Raw genomic sequence first — 18,444 nt, 5'->3', positions numbered from 1 at the left:
CACAAAGGCTATTTCCAACAGGCATACAGTGAGTTATCAGATGCAGTTGTACTTGAGTCAACATACGTCCTATGAAGAAACATTTTGGGGGGTGGGCATTCAGCTCAGTGCTTCCGGCGGCTGCTTCGCAAGCACAAGATCCCAAGTTTGATCTCCAGTACCAAAAAAAAAAGAAAGCATTTTGTACAAATGCTCCTGACAAAAAGAAACAGAAGCCTAAAGATTTAAATACTGAATATATTAAAAATCAGAGCACAAATAAAAGCTAACCACAGCGCAAGGGTTTATTAAAGTCACAGAGTTTTACAGTGTTTTCTTTGGAGCAAGAAGAGACGCAGTTCAAAAGGTAGCTGACAAGAAATCAACCAATAACAAATGCCGGCGGGGGTGTGGGGAGAAAGGAACCCTTCTCCATTGTTGGTGGGAATGCAGACTGGTGCAACCACTGTGGAAATCAGTGTGGAGATACCTCAGAGAACTAGGGCTAGAGGTCCCATTTGACCCAGCTATTCCCCTGCTGGGGATCTTCCCCAAAGAATTAAAAGAATTATACCACAGCAATATATGTGCACCCGTGTTCATAGCGGCACAGTTTGTAATAGCGAAAGCTTGGAAACAGCCCAAGTGCCCATCAACTGGAGACTGGATAAAGAAGATGTGGGGTGTTTTTATAAAATGGAGTACTACTCAGCCATAAAGAATGAAAAACTAGCGTCATTTATAGCTAAATGGATGCATATCAAGGCCATCCTCTTAAGTGAAATAAATAGGACACACGTGTAAATGCCGAATAGTTTCTCTAGTGTGAGAAACTGATAGTGTAAACAAGGGCTAAAATGATTAAAATAAATAGATAATTTGAAATAGGCAAAAAGGTCCAAAGATGAAGGAGTGAAGGGAGGGGAAGGGGAAAGGAAAAGAGGGAAAGGAAAAACTGTGAGAAAAAAAAAAAATGGAAATGAAATCTATGTAAATAGGGAAGGGTGGAGGGGGTGAAGGGTGCACAGGTAATGGGGGAAAAAAATAAGAACCACGATATAACATGTACAGGTACAAACACCCAATGATAAATGTAAATGAACTGTATACCTAAAATGTACCAATAAAAGAACTAAATTTTTTTTAAAAAGGTAGCTGAGACAAACATCTACGCACAAGGGCCTACATGCCTCAACAGTCAGAATAGAGCACATCTGGATTTTGGTACCTGTGTGAGATCCTGGAATCAACCGTCCACAGGTGGGAGGGCGACTGGATTTACTTATAAGGATGTTACTGGAATTTAATTCCAAAAACGTAGCGATTGATATGTGCTTTATAAAATGTTTCATTTGTTTTGCATCACTTTTGTTCTCCATCAAGAATAAAATACATCCATTATACAACAATTCAAAAAATCAGAAAGTAACTATTAATAACTAAGAATTCAACCCTGATTTCTTTTTCCAGATTGGAGGGATTAAATTAGTATAAAACTAAAATATTATTTTGGAAACTCTTTTAGACTGAAATAAATTATGTCTACAGTACTTTTAAGAAAAAACCAAGATCCATCATGTACAGGTACAAGCACCCAATAATAAATGTAAACATATTGTATACCTAAAATGTACCAATAAAAGAATTTAAGGAGAAAAAAAAGAAATCTCAAAATACTGAGAATAAAAGAAAACAAAGAATAAAAGGAAATAAAATATGAAAATACTCAAGAAATATCTTAAACTATAAAATTCACTAGCAAAATACTTTGTTGAACATTCATTTTTCCTTAAGAAAAATTTTATAAAACACAATTCCAAAGGTAAAATTAACTGAAGAAAAATTCCAACATTTAACAGAGTTATGAATTCAATAAAGAATATAATCTGAAAAGGTCCACATTAGAAAAAGTTAAAGATTAATACACTGATTAAATCATACAATGCTAAAACTAAGGACTTATGCACAAATTAGGATGTTATAGAGAGTAGTTAAATATAACTTACTTGGAATATTTTCCATTTGCAAAATATTACAGAATCATATAGTACCCTTAGCAAAGTGTTTTCTTCCCTGACTGTTACAAAACCTCAGACTTATTTTTCAGACAAGATACAGCAAAGTAAAAACATTGTCATTTGTTTCAGAGTAGTTAAAATAAGAATAGCTAAGTCAATTCAAGATTTTTCTAGTAAAAATCATACCTCACACTTAGAAAATAACATATCAAGGGAGATAATGCACTTATGAATATAATCAATTGTCAAATAGAGTAAAAATTATTTAACGTCTCATTTTCAAGGAGATTCTGAGTTAATTCCAAGATTAATTTTTCCATGAGTTTCTGATTTTGGAGAATTTATGACATTGTATTAGTTCCAATGCATACATTAAGCCTCAAGAACTTCTCACATAAATTAGATTTCCTGACAGACTTTTTGTGTGCTAAGTAAAATATGTGGCTAAAATATTTTATACATTTTTTATATTTTTATATATTTATATAAAATATTATATATATTTTCTCATATATATTTCTACTTACTGTAAGAACAGATAAAGCCACAGAGCAAAAATGATAAAATTCAATAGTTTAACATTTGTTTTCAATGTATAATAGCAGTGTATTATTAAAGACCATAATATTACTGTCTGGAAATAGGCTGCTCATTTGAAAAATAAACAGATTAACAATGTTTATGCATCCTTGATTTATATTAAGAGTAGCTGATTAACTTTAAGGCCTAAATAAAATCTAATTCACATTCTATGTGAGGAGGATGCAGACGAAACACTATACATGAATTTTGAGGTTTAAACTTCTGTAAGATTTTTGTAGTTCATGCTCACATCAAGGACATTAAGATGACAAGTATTATACCTGCTAGGGAGCTTTATCTATACTGATAGCAATGAAGAGAGACTCAGAGTAAGCCACTGCTCATGGTAATAACCTTCTCAAGATATCCGAGTTCAGAAATATTTTTCTCTAAAAAACGGAGATACCAGTCACAATACTTAAATTCACCCAAAGATTTTACCCATTTTTTTAGTCTACATCTTGCCATGCAGGCTTTCAGTTCTACAGTTTTATATTTAAAGTAAAAATTCCAAGCGTTATTTTTATTGCTAGTGTGCTTCCCAGAAGGCAAAATTATTATTTCACAGCCTTTCTGAGAACAGCCATTGAGAAGAACAAGATGTGCTGTTGGTACATAGCCCACCTCCCTCTCAGGCTTGTACGCCAGCCCTTGCAGAATTCTCTAGTCCACACGCTGACCAAAATAGACTTCTGATAAGGAATTTTTGATGATTCATGAAAGACAGTATCTTAGGTTTTAGTGCATAAAATGATAAACCAGCTTTGATTATAATTACTATTATAATAGTATATAATATATAATATAGTATATAATATATAACTAATAGCATCAATGTACTTAAATATAAAATAAATGACTCCAAACATATCTTTTGTAAAGTTCTGCCTGAAAAGCATAATATTGAAATGCAATCAGCACAGCCTGATATTTCATTACTTTCCTCCCATTTTATCGCTCAAAAGTTTCAATAATTAGAAATATTATCTATATGTACTACTCACCTTTTCATAAGAACAAAACTTATGAAACGCTAAAACTTAACATTTATTTTACTGACAGCATAATGCATATTTATAACATTTGGGATTTGAATTTACAGGACCAATTTTCCTAGTACACAGGAAAACAAACATCTCCACACTAGAAAAATCTGCAAAGAATTAAAACTATGACAATAAAGCACTCTAATTAAATTTCCTCTCCTCCACACATAGGTTATAGTCAATCAGAAGGCTTAAGTGATAAAACATACATATAGTATATGTGAGAATAAACTAAGTACATTTAAATTACATCTTTAAATTTTTGCATTAGTTAAATTTAAATTTTTTTAGCCGAACATTGCACCATTTCATGATTTTAATGTACATATATATGTATAAATATATGTATGGCTACAAAAATATTCATGTATCAGATATTATGGCAAACAAGACAAATAAATAATAAATTATGACCCAGGATAAGCCATATCACACATATAGCAAGGAGAGATTTTGGGGGTTTTTTTGGTACTGGGGATCAAACTCGGGTCCTTGTGCTTGCGAGGCAGGTGGCAGAACCACTGAGCTAAATCCCCGGCCTGAGAGATTTTTATAGTATTATTTTTGTTATGTAAATTACAGCATTAATTTTATATTTTGTTTATTTTTGAATATCTCCTTAAATATATTAAGTTAATTACTATTTTCCATATGAACTTATTAAATGAAGATCTGAAAAAATATGGTATTTTTCTTACAACTCTACAAATATATTTAAGATCTCAAAGTGAAGTCTAGTTTATTTTATTACATTTTCAACATGCATTGTTTTATTAAAAGAGAAATTAGATTGTCATTTGTACTTTGCTGTCTTTCCTTGCTCTCCAGACTTCTTATATAATTGATGTTTTCTCAAAGTACTCTATTCTTCTCCTTAATAGCACTTATCACAATTGTTAATAGCTTAATAATTAGTATAATTATTTTTTAATTTGGGCATTTTTGCCTGACATAGACTCCATGAGGGTAGCTGCTTTGTTTCTTTCTACTACAATAATTCATTACCATCTTCAATTCTTGGCATACAGCTGGACTGTAATGAATACATGTTAATAAATTGGTTTAATTTATATATTGACATGTTTTAAAATACAGGTTTTAGAGGTCTATGATGGAATAAATCATCACATACTACATTTACATTGTTACTACAGACAGCTTTTTAAAAATAATGATATAATTAGTAAAATTACATTTGAATTTTAAATTTTAATGTACTCACCATATTAGTAATTGAAATCAGTACTGATTATTTGGTTGATTAAGTTCTAAAATTTTTCCTTTTCCCTTTTATTCTTCCTCCACACTAGAAGTTTTCTTTCCTCTACTTAAATCTCTCCAAAAATAGAAAAGAAAGAGTGAAACAAAAATATTTCACTTCACTGGCAGAATTAATGGTTTGAAGAAGCTTTGAATTTAGAAACCATGCCATCCCTCCTCATTATTGTCAGTAATATTTTCAGCTGCAGAAGCTGTAAACATATGGAACAAATACCTCAATAACATTTATAATTTAAAAATAGGAGTGTCCTATGAAGAAAAACTTTAAATAATAGATTGTGCTTTCTATAGTACTTTTTAGAGAAGCCAAGTACCTCTCCATTAAGATATGATGAAATTGATAAAGCAGATTTTTATTTGTGCTTAGTCATTTTTTCCTGAAAGGACCAATCTAAATAATAAAACAATTCTATTTTTCAAAAATATGTATAGTTTTCTAAACCAATCTTGAAATAAAGTATTCACCACTCTAATCTACATGGGATCCACACATTATAAAGTTCACATCAAAATGAGGAAAATGAGGAACAAGAAGGACACACGCATTGAGAAGCATGAAATGCAGTGCTCTTGTCTCATGCTTTCATGTGTTCCACACCCTGACAAACCTGGCTCAGACTGCTGTTTCTTTTTCGGCAATGGTTTGTCATCACTTATTGTACCATTCACCGTTTTCTGCTGGTCTTCCCATGTAACTTCTAGTATAAATCAAAAAGAAGGTCATCAGAGCTTGTCAGAAACATCAGATAATATGTATAATAAGAACCTAAAAATAGTTTAGGTTGTTTTAAGACATGTTCCCTACATTCTCACATGTACTATGAAATAGGTTCTTCACATTTTAAATATAGGAAGATGACATTAATTGAATTCCTTACAATCTTAAGCACCCAAAGCATTAAAATTTATTTTCAATAAATTTCAAAATCTATTTTCAATAAGGTATGAAGAAACTGATAATTAAAGTGGTTTGACAAAACTCTTTTCTTTTTTGATATTAAATATTTTAGAAATAAACATTATATTAACTTTTTTGCTACTGCAAAATTAAATGTTTATATATAATTATAGAGGTTTTTACATATCAAGAGAAAATTCATAAAAACAATTCAATATATAAGAAAATTGGCTGGTTTACTACCATATTTAGTACTTTCACTAAAGAACAAAAATTTTATGTTATGAAATATATCAGTAAATACCTTGATAAAAGAAGACAAAATATTTAGTGGTAACAGCTTAGTATCACTGAATATGAGTTATATGGCTTATCCAAGATCATCTAGAATTATTTCTACTATTCATTCATTCTACAAATATGTATACGTGCTGCCGAAGTGAGCACCATTCTACAAATATGTATTCAGCACTTACTAGGCATGTCTAGGTACTGGGGATATAAAAGCAAACAACAGGTAAAAAGCCACACGTTCATAAAAGTTGTCTTTCAGTGGGAAAGATACAGTTTTTAAACAAATAAATAATACTGTAGTTTCTCTTCAGATCATATAAATCTTTTGCCTTTTAAACAAATAAATAAGTAAATATATTGTGACATAGATATTGATAAGTACTAAAGGGAGAAACATGAGGTAGATAAAGCACAAATGAAACGTCCGCATGACAAAATTTTAGATAGGGTAGTAAGGCAAGGTCCTCTCTAAGACGGCAACTGCCTGAGTAAGAACTCAAGGGTGTAAGGCAGCTATGTGGGGCAGGATACGCAGGGTAGGAATATGCAAATGAAAATGTTCTGCGGTGAAGCTGTCTGATATGCTCCTGACAGCACTGAGACCAGAGTGCCTGGAGCAAAGCAAACAACTAGACAATGTAGAAGGCAAAGCAGAAGTAGGAATAGAGGCGGGAAAGGGGGAACAGATCATGTATTGTCTCGTTAGCCACATGTGAAAAGATTCACCAGCCATAATTTCATCTTATTTTCATAGCAGCTCTCATAAACCCATATACCTCTTATTACTTTACTTTCTTGGCACTCACATATTTCCAAAGCTATAAATACTGTAAGGCAAATAGACCTTTAGTAGCTATGTACATCCTAACTGCTGTAAAGTTCTACTATGCTATATGTGGAGCTCTGCTACGTTGTCCAAATTTAACCCTAAATTGTGGAAAACTAACCTTTTGTAATGTGAAGCAAACAAAACGTACTGGGAAGATAAAATTACTGTCAAACATGGGAAAAATACCTATACATCAACCTCACATAGAGGTGGGTTTGAATATATTACTCTTTGATTACTTATAATATTAGAATTGACTGAATTGGGAATTTCCAATTCCTAGACCTGAAGTGAATGTTATTAATAATATGACACTGTATTCTGGTCCCCAGAGAAATCACCTATTACAAGGGAAAAAACTTCGTTTGGCAGTCCTAAAGTTATACAGCATCGAGGTGTACAGTTTACACTCTGAGTTTCTCAATGGTGAATAATAAGATGAAGATACAGGATTTCCAGAAGGTAAGAAGTCCAACTAAAAATGCTGTATTTCAATCAACTATTCATGGAAACAGAATTTAAAAACCCTTAAAAAACATAAAACGTTTTATGAAACTCTAGTTGTCCTTAGTATAAAAACAAGGAAATCTCTCGCTCCTCAAAGTTAATCTGTAGTAATACAAAACCAACAGACTAGCTTGCCCTCATGCAAGCTAGGCAGACAGAGAATAATAAACTCATTAAACTATTAAATGTTGAACGGCTTGTACTTTTGATTATATATCAATAAATAATGAAAGATCTTATAAATCTCACAGAGTTGTGCCCAAAAGCAGATGCTACAGTTGTTATTTTAAAAGTTGTTTCATGTTTTGCCATTTGATAAAGTTTTGATACTTTCAGTAACAGAAGACAGACTAACTCTGAAGCAAGATTAAGTGCAGAAGTAGAAATTGCTTGTTCTGAAAATGTGTAAATTGGCTAAGAATATATTCTGAAGTTTGGAGAAAAAACTTTAAGACATAACGTTTAACTTTTAAACGTTTTCTTTGAGTTGATTTTTTTGTTGAAGATAAACCATTTATAGACAGCTGAGTTGACAGAGTGAAGTAAGCAAATATTTTTGAATATTATGACATGCCAGTAAGAGAAAAATTCTCATCACTCTAAATTTATAAATTCCAGCCAATACAATGAATGAATTAAATCAAGGCTATTGATGACTGCTAGAAAGGAAAAGCGCTTTGTCACCAGACTGAGCCAAGGGGGTTGGCTTTAGGAACAGTGCCACCCTAAATAGGCGTGTAGCCTCAGGCAGATGTCATAGCGTGCCCGGCCTCTAGCTTTCCTGATATATATTATCTCACACACACACACACACACACACACACACACACACACATTATCAGATCTCCCCCCCAGTCCCTGTACCAGGAACTGAAAACAGGACCTGTGCATGCTAGACAAGCATTTTATAGCTATATCCTCAGCCCTGCATTTGTTATTTTTGATGTCAGAAAATTGGTTCTCAGAGAGAAAATAAGTTGCTGTAACCCAGCATGGAAATGTATCTAAAGTACACCTTGATTTAGTATAACTGTCTTATGTGCTTTACATGTTTCTTGGCCTGTTGGTCTGGCTGTTAATCTGTATTTATAACAATTAACTTAATGAAGACTTATAAATAAATGAATCAGAAAAAACAGAAACAAACTGGTCCTGAAAAGTCTGTAAGATTATTCCAGCTCTGAAATTATAGTGACTTGTGCTGATAACTTTTTTTTATGGTTTGAATTTTTTTCTTTTTCTTTTATTTCTCTTCTGTAAAAGAAAAAAAGAAGAGAAATAGACTGACAAAACTAGACTTTGTGGAAGAGCACCTATAAAAGACATGATGAAACTGAGACACTGACAGTTCGGAAGATTCCCAAGTTCAAAATGTAGCTATTATAATTTATAACTTATATAATTAAAACAAAATATTTAATTAAAAGCCAATTACTTTGCTATAAGGAATATGTTCAAATTGAAAGTTGTTTTATTTACATTAAACAAAAATAGAAAAAATTTTGAGCCTGCAACACCTTAAAGAGATTTTTCTATTAAAGTCCTTTATGGTAAGTGTTGAAAAATAAAATTTTAATTTGACATATTAAACATCTAAAATTGAAAATCAAGTAGAGAGCTAACCTATATTTTATATCTACTACCAAAAAGTAAAAATCAGGGATATATAATTGCTAAGTATTACTTTAAGTAAATATATGTCAGCCTGATAAAAACTAGGAATTATTTGAATAGGAAAAAAGTTTCTTCCAACAAGATAATTTTTTTCACCAAGATGCTTACTAAACACCTAAAAAACTCATTGAGTTCAGTTGTGAATCTATTTCTTAAATGTCATATAATTAAACTGATACATAATTAAAATTTATTCCTAAAATTCAATAAAATAAGTAGGAATAATTGTTAAGATTTGAAATTCCTAAAATAATCACTGTATTTACCCCATTTTTAATTTGTAGATGGGAAATCTTGATGATTGTTTTAATAAATAACACATAATCTTAAGTGATTTTATTCATATTTAACCATGAGGTGATTTTTTATGTTATTTAAGAAACCCATATGTCTACAAAGTAACTATATTCCAGGTAGTATCTACCGCCTAGGGTAGTCAATCCTATGCCAACTCTGACTCCAAGAGCACAAATTTCTGTTAGCAAGACCATATTTGTGTAATGTGTCTTAACACGTACTACCAAATCCGACCCTGTAAAACACAGAAGAGACCGTCTACAGTATCAGCTAGTTTTTATAGACAGGAAAACAGAGAGCTAATTAACAACTATTAAGAGCAGAACAGTTATCCTAGGTAGCAAACAATTTCATATATATTACCTTACTAGGTTCTCGTGGTAGCATACTAGGAATGAGAAAATGCACTGATCCCTTTTCTCAGAGTAATTAACTAGGTGAAAGTTTAGGGTCATACAGTCTATGCTCTGTACAGAATGGACCTGAGCCAAAGTTCAAAAATGTGTGTACTCTTTCTCCTATACCATATCAGCTTCCTAAGATTAAATTACTCTCAACAATAAAGAGAAGAAGGTAGCATTAGCCCTGTGTTTAGGAAATCAGTAATGATACAGCCTTGAACAATTTCTGGAATTTGCAGAAAGGTATGAAGTAGAACAGTGAGTTCTTTCCTAAATCTGACTGGTCACTTGAAACTTTGGAAGTACAGAAGACATAAGATGAGTAAAAGGAGAAAACTGAAATAAAGAGGAAATACCACCATAAAAAACAAAAAGCTTGAGGGATAATGAAAAAATTCTATTTACAAGGGCTTAAACTCCCACATTGGTTCACTTAGATTTGAGAATTGTGAATGAATACAGAAAATTTTAATGTAATTATATTGAAGACCGAATGTACTTCTTACTTTTCCATAATACAGATGTCACTGAATGCCTGTTCAAATCAAAATTCATGACAATAACATTGATATAGTAAATCTTCCTTGATATTCTCTCATATCAGTTTTGGACACATGGTTGTTTATCTAAATAGGGAGAGAATAGTGTATTTAGGGAATATTCACTAATTTCACTAAGTCCATGCCTATCTAGATATTAATCTAATTTGGAAATTAAGACATGGATAATAATATTTTCCATGTACAAACAAGAAACAAGCAAGGCAAAGGTCCTACTACCCTGTCTATAAGCTATCATCCTAAATAGTGTCCAATTTCTAGAATGCCTACAGAAACAAGTAATCCAATCCTATGTACTTCTACTGTGGAAGTGTTCCATATGCAAGCTATGTGATCAAGAACAGAACCAAGATTACAAATTTCTAAAAGAATTACAAAATTCTTTATATATTGAATAGATGACTCAGGACAGTGATCATAATCATGTTTGACTTTAACTCTAAAACTAAAGTTTTCAGATTGTGAGCTGAAAATACAAAAGTACAGCAAGAAAGCACTTTATAGTAAGAAATTATAGTAATAATATCTAATAGCTGTGCATACTACTTAATAATGACATTATTCTAAGCAACTTAAATATACCAAAGTGTTTAAGAAAGTAATTTGTGTCACACTTACAGAGCAAGGAAAGTTATTCAGAATGGACAGAGTCTGCCATTATTACCCTGCCGAGGTACCTTGTACTTTACGCTACCACATTTATCATACTTTAGCATTCCTCTTCCCATGCCTGACTTTCTCTATTCACTTGTTTGCCATGAATGTAATAACAATCAGGATGATCCCATTGAGATATTTATATTTCAGTGTTCTGGGAACACTACAAGCTTTGTAATATTACAGTAAGCTATGAGAGAATAGCAAAGTATGACGCTATGACAGGAGAAACATTTTTGAGCTGAAAGCCTACGCAGAACCCCTCAGAACTTGTTCCCCTTTATAGAGCTGACCCTGAATATGTTTCACAATGAAAAGACACTTTACATAAACTCTACACTATAATTTTACCAGTTATGTTTTGTTATCATTTATACTATTGTTTTTTTCTCGAGATTTCTCAAAGGCCAGAAATATGTTTTACTCATCCATCCAGCCTCAATCACTACCTATTATATAACACTGCAAATAGCAGATACTGGTCAAATGGAACAAAATTTTTAGCCAACGCCTAAAAAAGAAATGGTTGAAGTCCATGCGAGGAAAACGCTATTGATCGGAAACGGTACAGAATGAACATACACGCAAGAGGCTGAGAGTCAGACTAGAGATGTGCTACTGTGGGGGTTGAAACAGTAACTATCTTCTCTCTAGAATTCCGCTCTTCATCTGTAAAGGAAAGCACTTTTACTAAAAGATTCATTCAGGCTCTTTAAATCTAAAAGTCTTTGATTCTAACCCTAGGAGCTAAGCCACAGAACGCTGATAGAAATCTTGGGAAACCACAGGCAGATGGCTTGGGTCCAAATTGTTCTGTATCATAAAGTGGTAGACCTAATTTTACAAGACAAAAAGTGAAGTCTGCCAAATACCCTTCACACGCTCTGTCCCCTCCCTCATGGCTTCCTTCAGTCCCGATTTTTATTTCCTCTCTCTCCTTTACAGTCAAACTCTTCCCATGGTTTCTGTATTCACTCTTTCCCCTTCTTTCCTCTTAGAATCTACTTAAGCAGAGCACTCACCACCAACACTGTGACACCTCCAACCCTCCTCTTAAAAGCCAACACAGTGTCTTCTTACCTGCTAAACCTGGTGATCACTCCACTCTTCATTTTTTCTGCTACTTCATTAACTTACATTCAAAGGTACTACATTCCGTGATTTCTTTTCTTTTTCCCATTTTTTCAATATCTTGCTGCTCATTTTGCCAACTTCTAAATTCAGTTAGAGTGGTTCGGGTCATACCCCTTTGACCTCTTTTAGTTATCTACACTTGTTTTTCAAGTGATCCCAGCCTGGTTCGTGGTTTAAGTCACTCTCTTTATAAGGGTGGCTCTCGAAATTATAGCTATACTCCTCTAACTTCAGATTATATTCACACTTGCCTATTTTATATCTTAACTTGGATGTCTAACAACACCTCTAATATTTTCTCACTAAATCTATTCTTTCAAGTTTTTCCCTTTATCAATTAATAGAAACTATTTTTTCCTACTTTCTCAAACCAAATACTTGGATATCATTATTGAATCTCTCTCGTTCATCCCATCAGAAGCTTTCTTCAATCCACCCAGAACCCAGCCATTCCACCACTCTGGTATAAGCCTCTATGGCCCCTGTCCTGGGTTACTTCAAAAAACACCCAACAACTCCCACTGTTCCCCCTCTGAAGTTGTCAGGTTATTTTCAACATTGCAATTAAACTGTTCTTATATTTTTTTAAAAAAGAAGCTGCATTGTGTCACATTACTCAAAACCTTCCCATTTCCCACATTTGAAACCAACACCCACTCTGTGATATGTAAGGATGCTCGCAAGTCACCCCTGCTTTGCCCCAGTTATAGTCTGACCAGCACATAGGCTTCTGCTCTCTGCACACTTCCCTGGTCATTGCTCTCAGAGCAGTCCCACCTGCTTCCCTGACAGGCCTGCACACCTGCTACCCCCTTGCCAGAGATTCACTCCCTCCAGACCTTCAAGGGATTCCTCCTGCCACTTTAATCAGGTCTCTCTCTGCTCAAAAGTTATCAGGTCGGGGGTACTCAAAATATATGACAAAAGTCACTTCCTCTGTGGCACACTATACAACCCATTATTTTGAGTTTTCTTCTTTGCACTTGTCAGTACCTAAAAACGATCTTAGCTTTTAGTATTTGCCTCCTCTGATAAATGTAAGGTTGGTAAAGGCAGAGATATAGCAAGCAATACCTCCAGTAATGAGGAACGACTGAAACACAGAATGTATTCAACATTATTTGTAGAAAGAATGGACAAACAAATAAAAAAATTATGTGTGCATAAACTTGCTAATGATGACATTCTTGGGTTAGTAATTTATAGTGCTTTGCTACATTGAATAAACATGATCTCATTTTAGCTCATTGGAGGCACACAAGCCAAGGTAAAAACAGGACTGGCTCAGGCAGATGTTCCTTTGAGATTTCAGCAATCCAGAGAAATCTGACCATTAATGCTGGGTACTGGGACTGCTCTGGTGGACTCATCTTGCTCATTAAAAGACAAAGGATACTGGGCCTACTCTACAATTCCACGTGGGTACTCTGCAGCAAGATGCACGGTGAGCTACCTTCCTCATGGATCCCCTGGCATTTCCAATGTGAAGGTAGCATGAGGATGAGCCCACTAAGCCCCTGGACACTGGGTGCTTCTAGGAAATGGTTACAGGTTCAGCCATAGCTACCTTATTTTTAACTCTGAATAAGGAACTACTCAAAGGACCACAGGAAACGTTTCTATCACTCTCTCACTTCTGATCCACAAATATGCTTCAATCAACTAAAAAAACAACCTGCCACCTTATATTTACTCTTGAATTATGATATTCAAAATTAACAAATAAAGCCACTCTTCCAGAAGAAGACAGCAGAGGAAAAAGATAGATGAATTAGACCTCAATTATAAGTAGGCAATCAAAAGATCAAAAAATTAAACTACGTAAAAATGAGCCTTAGTATATATAAAATATGCTTTTCTCATCTTCAAATTTTTACTCATTAATTTCTTTTCAAGTTCAATAATCACATAGATAGGACTGATATATATATATATATATATATATATAAAATGGGGGTTTCTTATATGTGGTAAAAAATAAGTTCATAATGAGTGTAAGGAACTGAAGTCTCGAAAATCATTATATAGAAAATCTTTATATAGAAGATCAAAGGAAATAACAAGAAAACAGAACAGAGTTGAAAGTTGTGAAGGTATTCTGGACTGACTAGAGGTTAGGAAACAAAATAACCTATTGAGAGAGAATCCATCATCATTACTTAGAATCTTTAACCTACTCACCTCATGTGAAACAGATTCTATCTTAAAACATACCAAATAGGCTTAAATCTGTTTAAACTGTTTGCACCCTAATAAATAACTGAAGATTTAGGAATATATATTTACTCTTTCAAATCACAATAAATATCGAAATTTTCTTTCACACATACTGAGCAAAAATTGTAGATTTCAAGAAATAGCTATAAATGATACATAAGTTGGGAGCTCGTTTAAATTCTTGATTTATGAAGAATATTCCTATTTTATAATTGTGATTTCATTCTTTATTGTTACATTATTTTTATCCTGTTAATCATATCCTAGCATATTTATTAATGAATAATTAAATTCTGCAGTAAGAAAAATTATAAATTTATTTTAATGCTAATTAGAACTCTTACGGAACAATGGAGACACCATTTACAAAAGATGAAGACAAGGAGCTATATACAAAGGTCATTTCAACTGAGTTACTGAAGCACGAATGTATCTATTTTTATTTGGCCCAATCCTAACCTATGATAGAGAAAAGACGTAACATTTTAAAATGCTGGCATTACAGATCAATACATAAAACTATATTTGATTATCAATTACTGTCAAGCATACACATGCTAATTTCATAGAATTTAGTTTTGATGGGTTACAGAACTAAATCATTAATAAGTATAGGCCAATCAAATTCAAGTATCAAAATCTATCATCTTTTTACTCGTAGAGGCAATATATTCATTTATGTGTATAAAAACTGAAAAATCCATAGATACAGTACTATAAATGTTTCATTTTTATCACGATCATTATTTCTATTCACTAACCCATAATTGCTTCATTTTCTACTTTAAAAGTCTACCTTAAATGTTTTTAATTAGTTCAACTTAGTTATTTATTGACTCCTGAGGTAATAAGGGTCTAGCCTAGGGCCTTCACACTGAGCCACATTTCTAGCCCTTTTAGTTTTTACTTTGAGACAGGATCTCACTACCTGGCTGAGACTGGGCTTGAACTTGCATCCTTCCTGCAGTTCTCCAGAGAACTAGAATTAGAGGCCTAAACCACCATAGCAGGTTTAATTTAGCTTTTAAACAGTTCAATTTGAATATAATTTCTGGATTGAAAAATATCTATGTTGTGTTTTTCTAAATACATATTAACATGACCACTACTGTTTTTCCTAGAATCTTCCCACTTAACATGGTAAAGCAAATCTTCCAGCTTCAATGCCATACAATTCCAATCGAAAAGGACTGTATTAGGGTCAATAAGGTAAGCATTGGGAAGTGAAGTTCATATAAAAAATAAATGCATAGAAATACATGTTTTAAACATCAGACAACATAAACTGGGACTACTACTTATGCTCAGTTATTCTAATTTTTTAAAAGTATATTCATGTATGTTACAAATGTCACTACAGAGTGTGTAATATATAGAAAGGCACTATTAAATTCATTTTAGACTTGCCTTTTTTCCTATTATTAGGTTGGCTTGGTGTTTCTCCCTCATTGTCTTTATAACATCAAAAACAGACAACACTGATTAATAATTCAATTCAGTAACAACCCAAAAAAGAACTAAAGCACGCCAAAAGAATAAAATCACACATGAGAAAAATCAATCCATCCATGCACTAAACACAACACCCCACATTAATGAACACAAAAGTAAAGTATACATTTCCTACCTTATATAAAAGTAATAAAGACAAACACAAGGACTAGAGCCATTTTTTTTTTTTTTTGGAACTGGGGATCGAACTCGGGTCCTTGCGCTTGTGCAGCAGACTAGAGCCATTTTACATTAAACTTATGCTTTTATGCGAATTTCATGTACAATTTACTAATTAATTTTGAAATCACATGTAACAAAATAGTTCAGCAAAACGGACTTCTTAATGTTGGTAAAGCTCAGTTAAAGTAATATTTACTCAAGTCCTCAAAATGACACTATTCTAAAATGACTTCACTGTGGATGTCACTTAATGAAGTGTGTGAAGGGTTTTAGTATTTATGTGACAGCTGTAAGTTTCCATAACTCTGCAAGCAAAATTGCCTTTGTTTCTATCATCAGATACATTCTGATGATTTTTCTTATCTTGTGACACTAAAAATTACTGGTAAGTAGCAACTGGAGCTCAAGATGCTTTTGGTAGTACAGCTACAAATTCTACTTAGAGAGTGTATCCATGAAAATGCAAAGCATGAGCAACATACAGTATTGTACTGTTTTCTCACAATGGCATGGAGAAGAAAAAGGCACATACACTTTATTATTCATGAGTAAAAAATGATGATGGCTTAAAGATTTGATAAAAATAGATTTAGGTACTCTGCATTGTTCAAAAAGTTAAAATTTTAAATGCTAAGAGCTTAGAAAACATTAGGATTCAATTCTGAGTTTCAAGTAAAAATAATTAAATTTGGGCCAGGGATGTAGCTCAGTGGTTCCGTCGCCTGCCTCACAAGTACAAGGACCTGAGTTCGATCCCCGGTACCAAAAAAAAAAAGTTAATTTTATTTAATATATATATTATATATTATCTATATACACATATAGTGATACAGTTAGATAGTAAGTCATTATCATTATTTATAATTAGTATTGAAATGCAATTTGGTATTTATTGCAGATTTATGAATGTGGAACCCAAAATCTTATGTGAACTTACACTTGGAACCATTAATTTATTTTAGACACACAGACAGACCTGTGTTGACCTCCTCCGCCCGCTTTTCTACCCCTTCCTCTTCCACATGCACAGTTTCTTCATAAACCTCTGTATTTGCACAAGTAAAAGTAAAGAAAAAATAAGACCAGATAGACAAGATAGGAGTATTCTTTTTAAATGAAACAAAACAAAATATTCATAATAATATAATGAGTGATTACAAGGAGACCAAAGGATTATTTGAAAGGAGTTTCAGACACATTATGGAAAAGCAAGTAAGCTTACTGTTAATCAGTTATCACACTGTCTTCTTTTATGATGTTAATGGTCTAAAAAGAGAAACTGTGGCCTCAAAATATTTGCAATATGTTGGTAACAAGGTAAAGTAGTCAAAATACCCTATCTACAAACTGAGTGTGTTGCTAGAAAAATAATGTTATATAACTTCGATGCTAGAGAAACAAAAATGATATTATCAATTTTTATTTTTGCAAAATAGAAGTATATCACTTTAGGGAAAATAATGATAATGCTTTTGAGTAGTTGAATATATCATACTTTTTATATTGCTCTATTTCTCTAGTTTTCAGCAAAGAGATGACAAAATATAATATCGCCCTCAAAACTAAAATATATATGGTTTTAAACTAATTTAATTAACAAATAATATAAAATAACCAAAATAATAAAGACTTAAAGTACACCTTGCTCATTTTTAGTTGCCAAAGAGAATTCGAAAATTTGCATTTCTATATGTACTCTGATTTTAAAGTAATGCCACTGAAGCACAAGTTTTGACAACTAACTTTTTAGGAGACAGTCCAAATATGATTTGGGTTAGAATGTCAACTGATGGTCTATTTTGAGTTACTGTACCTTTAAAATTACTTAGAAGTTAAAAATTTCTAAAAGAGATTTATTATCCTTTTTAAAACTCAAGAAAATTACATAATTATGTATCAATTGAAGTCTCCACATTAATATTTATGAACACACTGTTTAAAAAGCATTTATGCTGTTAAGTAAAACAAAACAAATATTAACCTTTTCATTTCATACCAAAATTACAATGGAAGTTTTGGCTCCCTTTTGTTATATGAAAAAAAAATGGAAAAACCCTAATTGGAGACATTAAAGAAAATTAGTGGTTTTAATGCATTCTGTAGGGAAAAATCAAATAGTAACTAGAATGTTTGTTGACAAGCCCCTGAGCACTTTTATCAACCCTGCCTTTCAGTGTGAGCAACATATCTGGTTTTTGGGCATACCCGTATTTAGTAAGATATCAGAATGAAGTTGTGGATAGCTCAATAGACTACTGCTATAAAATATATTAAAACTGAAGTTTTAAGCAATTGTGACATAAACTATGTTTCTAACTTCATATGCCAATAAAGAATGTTTATATCTTTAAAAACTTTGAGAAAACAAAAAAATCCATAAATACTAGTGAAGTTTC

The 18,444-nt window shown here is 32.6% G+C and overlaps 1 protein-coding gene across 49 annotated transcripts in view; it reads right to left on the bottom strand.

Annotated features, from left to right (window-relative positions):
• The window catches only part of Rims2 (regulating synaptic membrane exocytosis 2), a 536,290-nt gene that overhangs the window by 148,928 nt on the left and 368,918 nt on the right, over positions 1-18,444 (bottom strand). For 19 of the 49 annotated variants that reach the window (XM_087190771.1, XM_087190773.1, XM_087190775.1 and 16 more), the window contains one exon: positions 5,515-5,604. The exons of the other annotated variants lie outside the window; for them this stretch is intronic. In XM_087190771.1, the coding sequence (XP_087046897.1) occupies positions 5,515-5,604 (90 nt within the window). The remainder of the gene's footprint in view (positions 1-5,514; positions 5,605-18,444) is intronic. 49 annotated transcript variants of the gene reach the window in all.

Source organism: Heterocephalus glaber, unplaced genomic scaffold, assembly GCF_053883595.1.
Source record: "Heterocephalus glaber isolate CG9 unplaced genomic scaffold, H.glaber_assembly_v1.0 deba00001556, whole genome shotgun sequence".
Taxonomy (NCBI): Eukaryota; Metazoa; Chordata; class Mammalia; order Rodentia; family Bathyergidae; genus Heterocephalus; species Heterocephalus glaber.
Note: the sequence above shows the minus strand (reverse complement) of the source record. Positions and strands in the feature narration are given on the sequence as shown.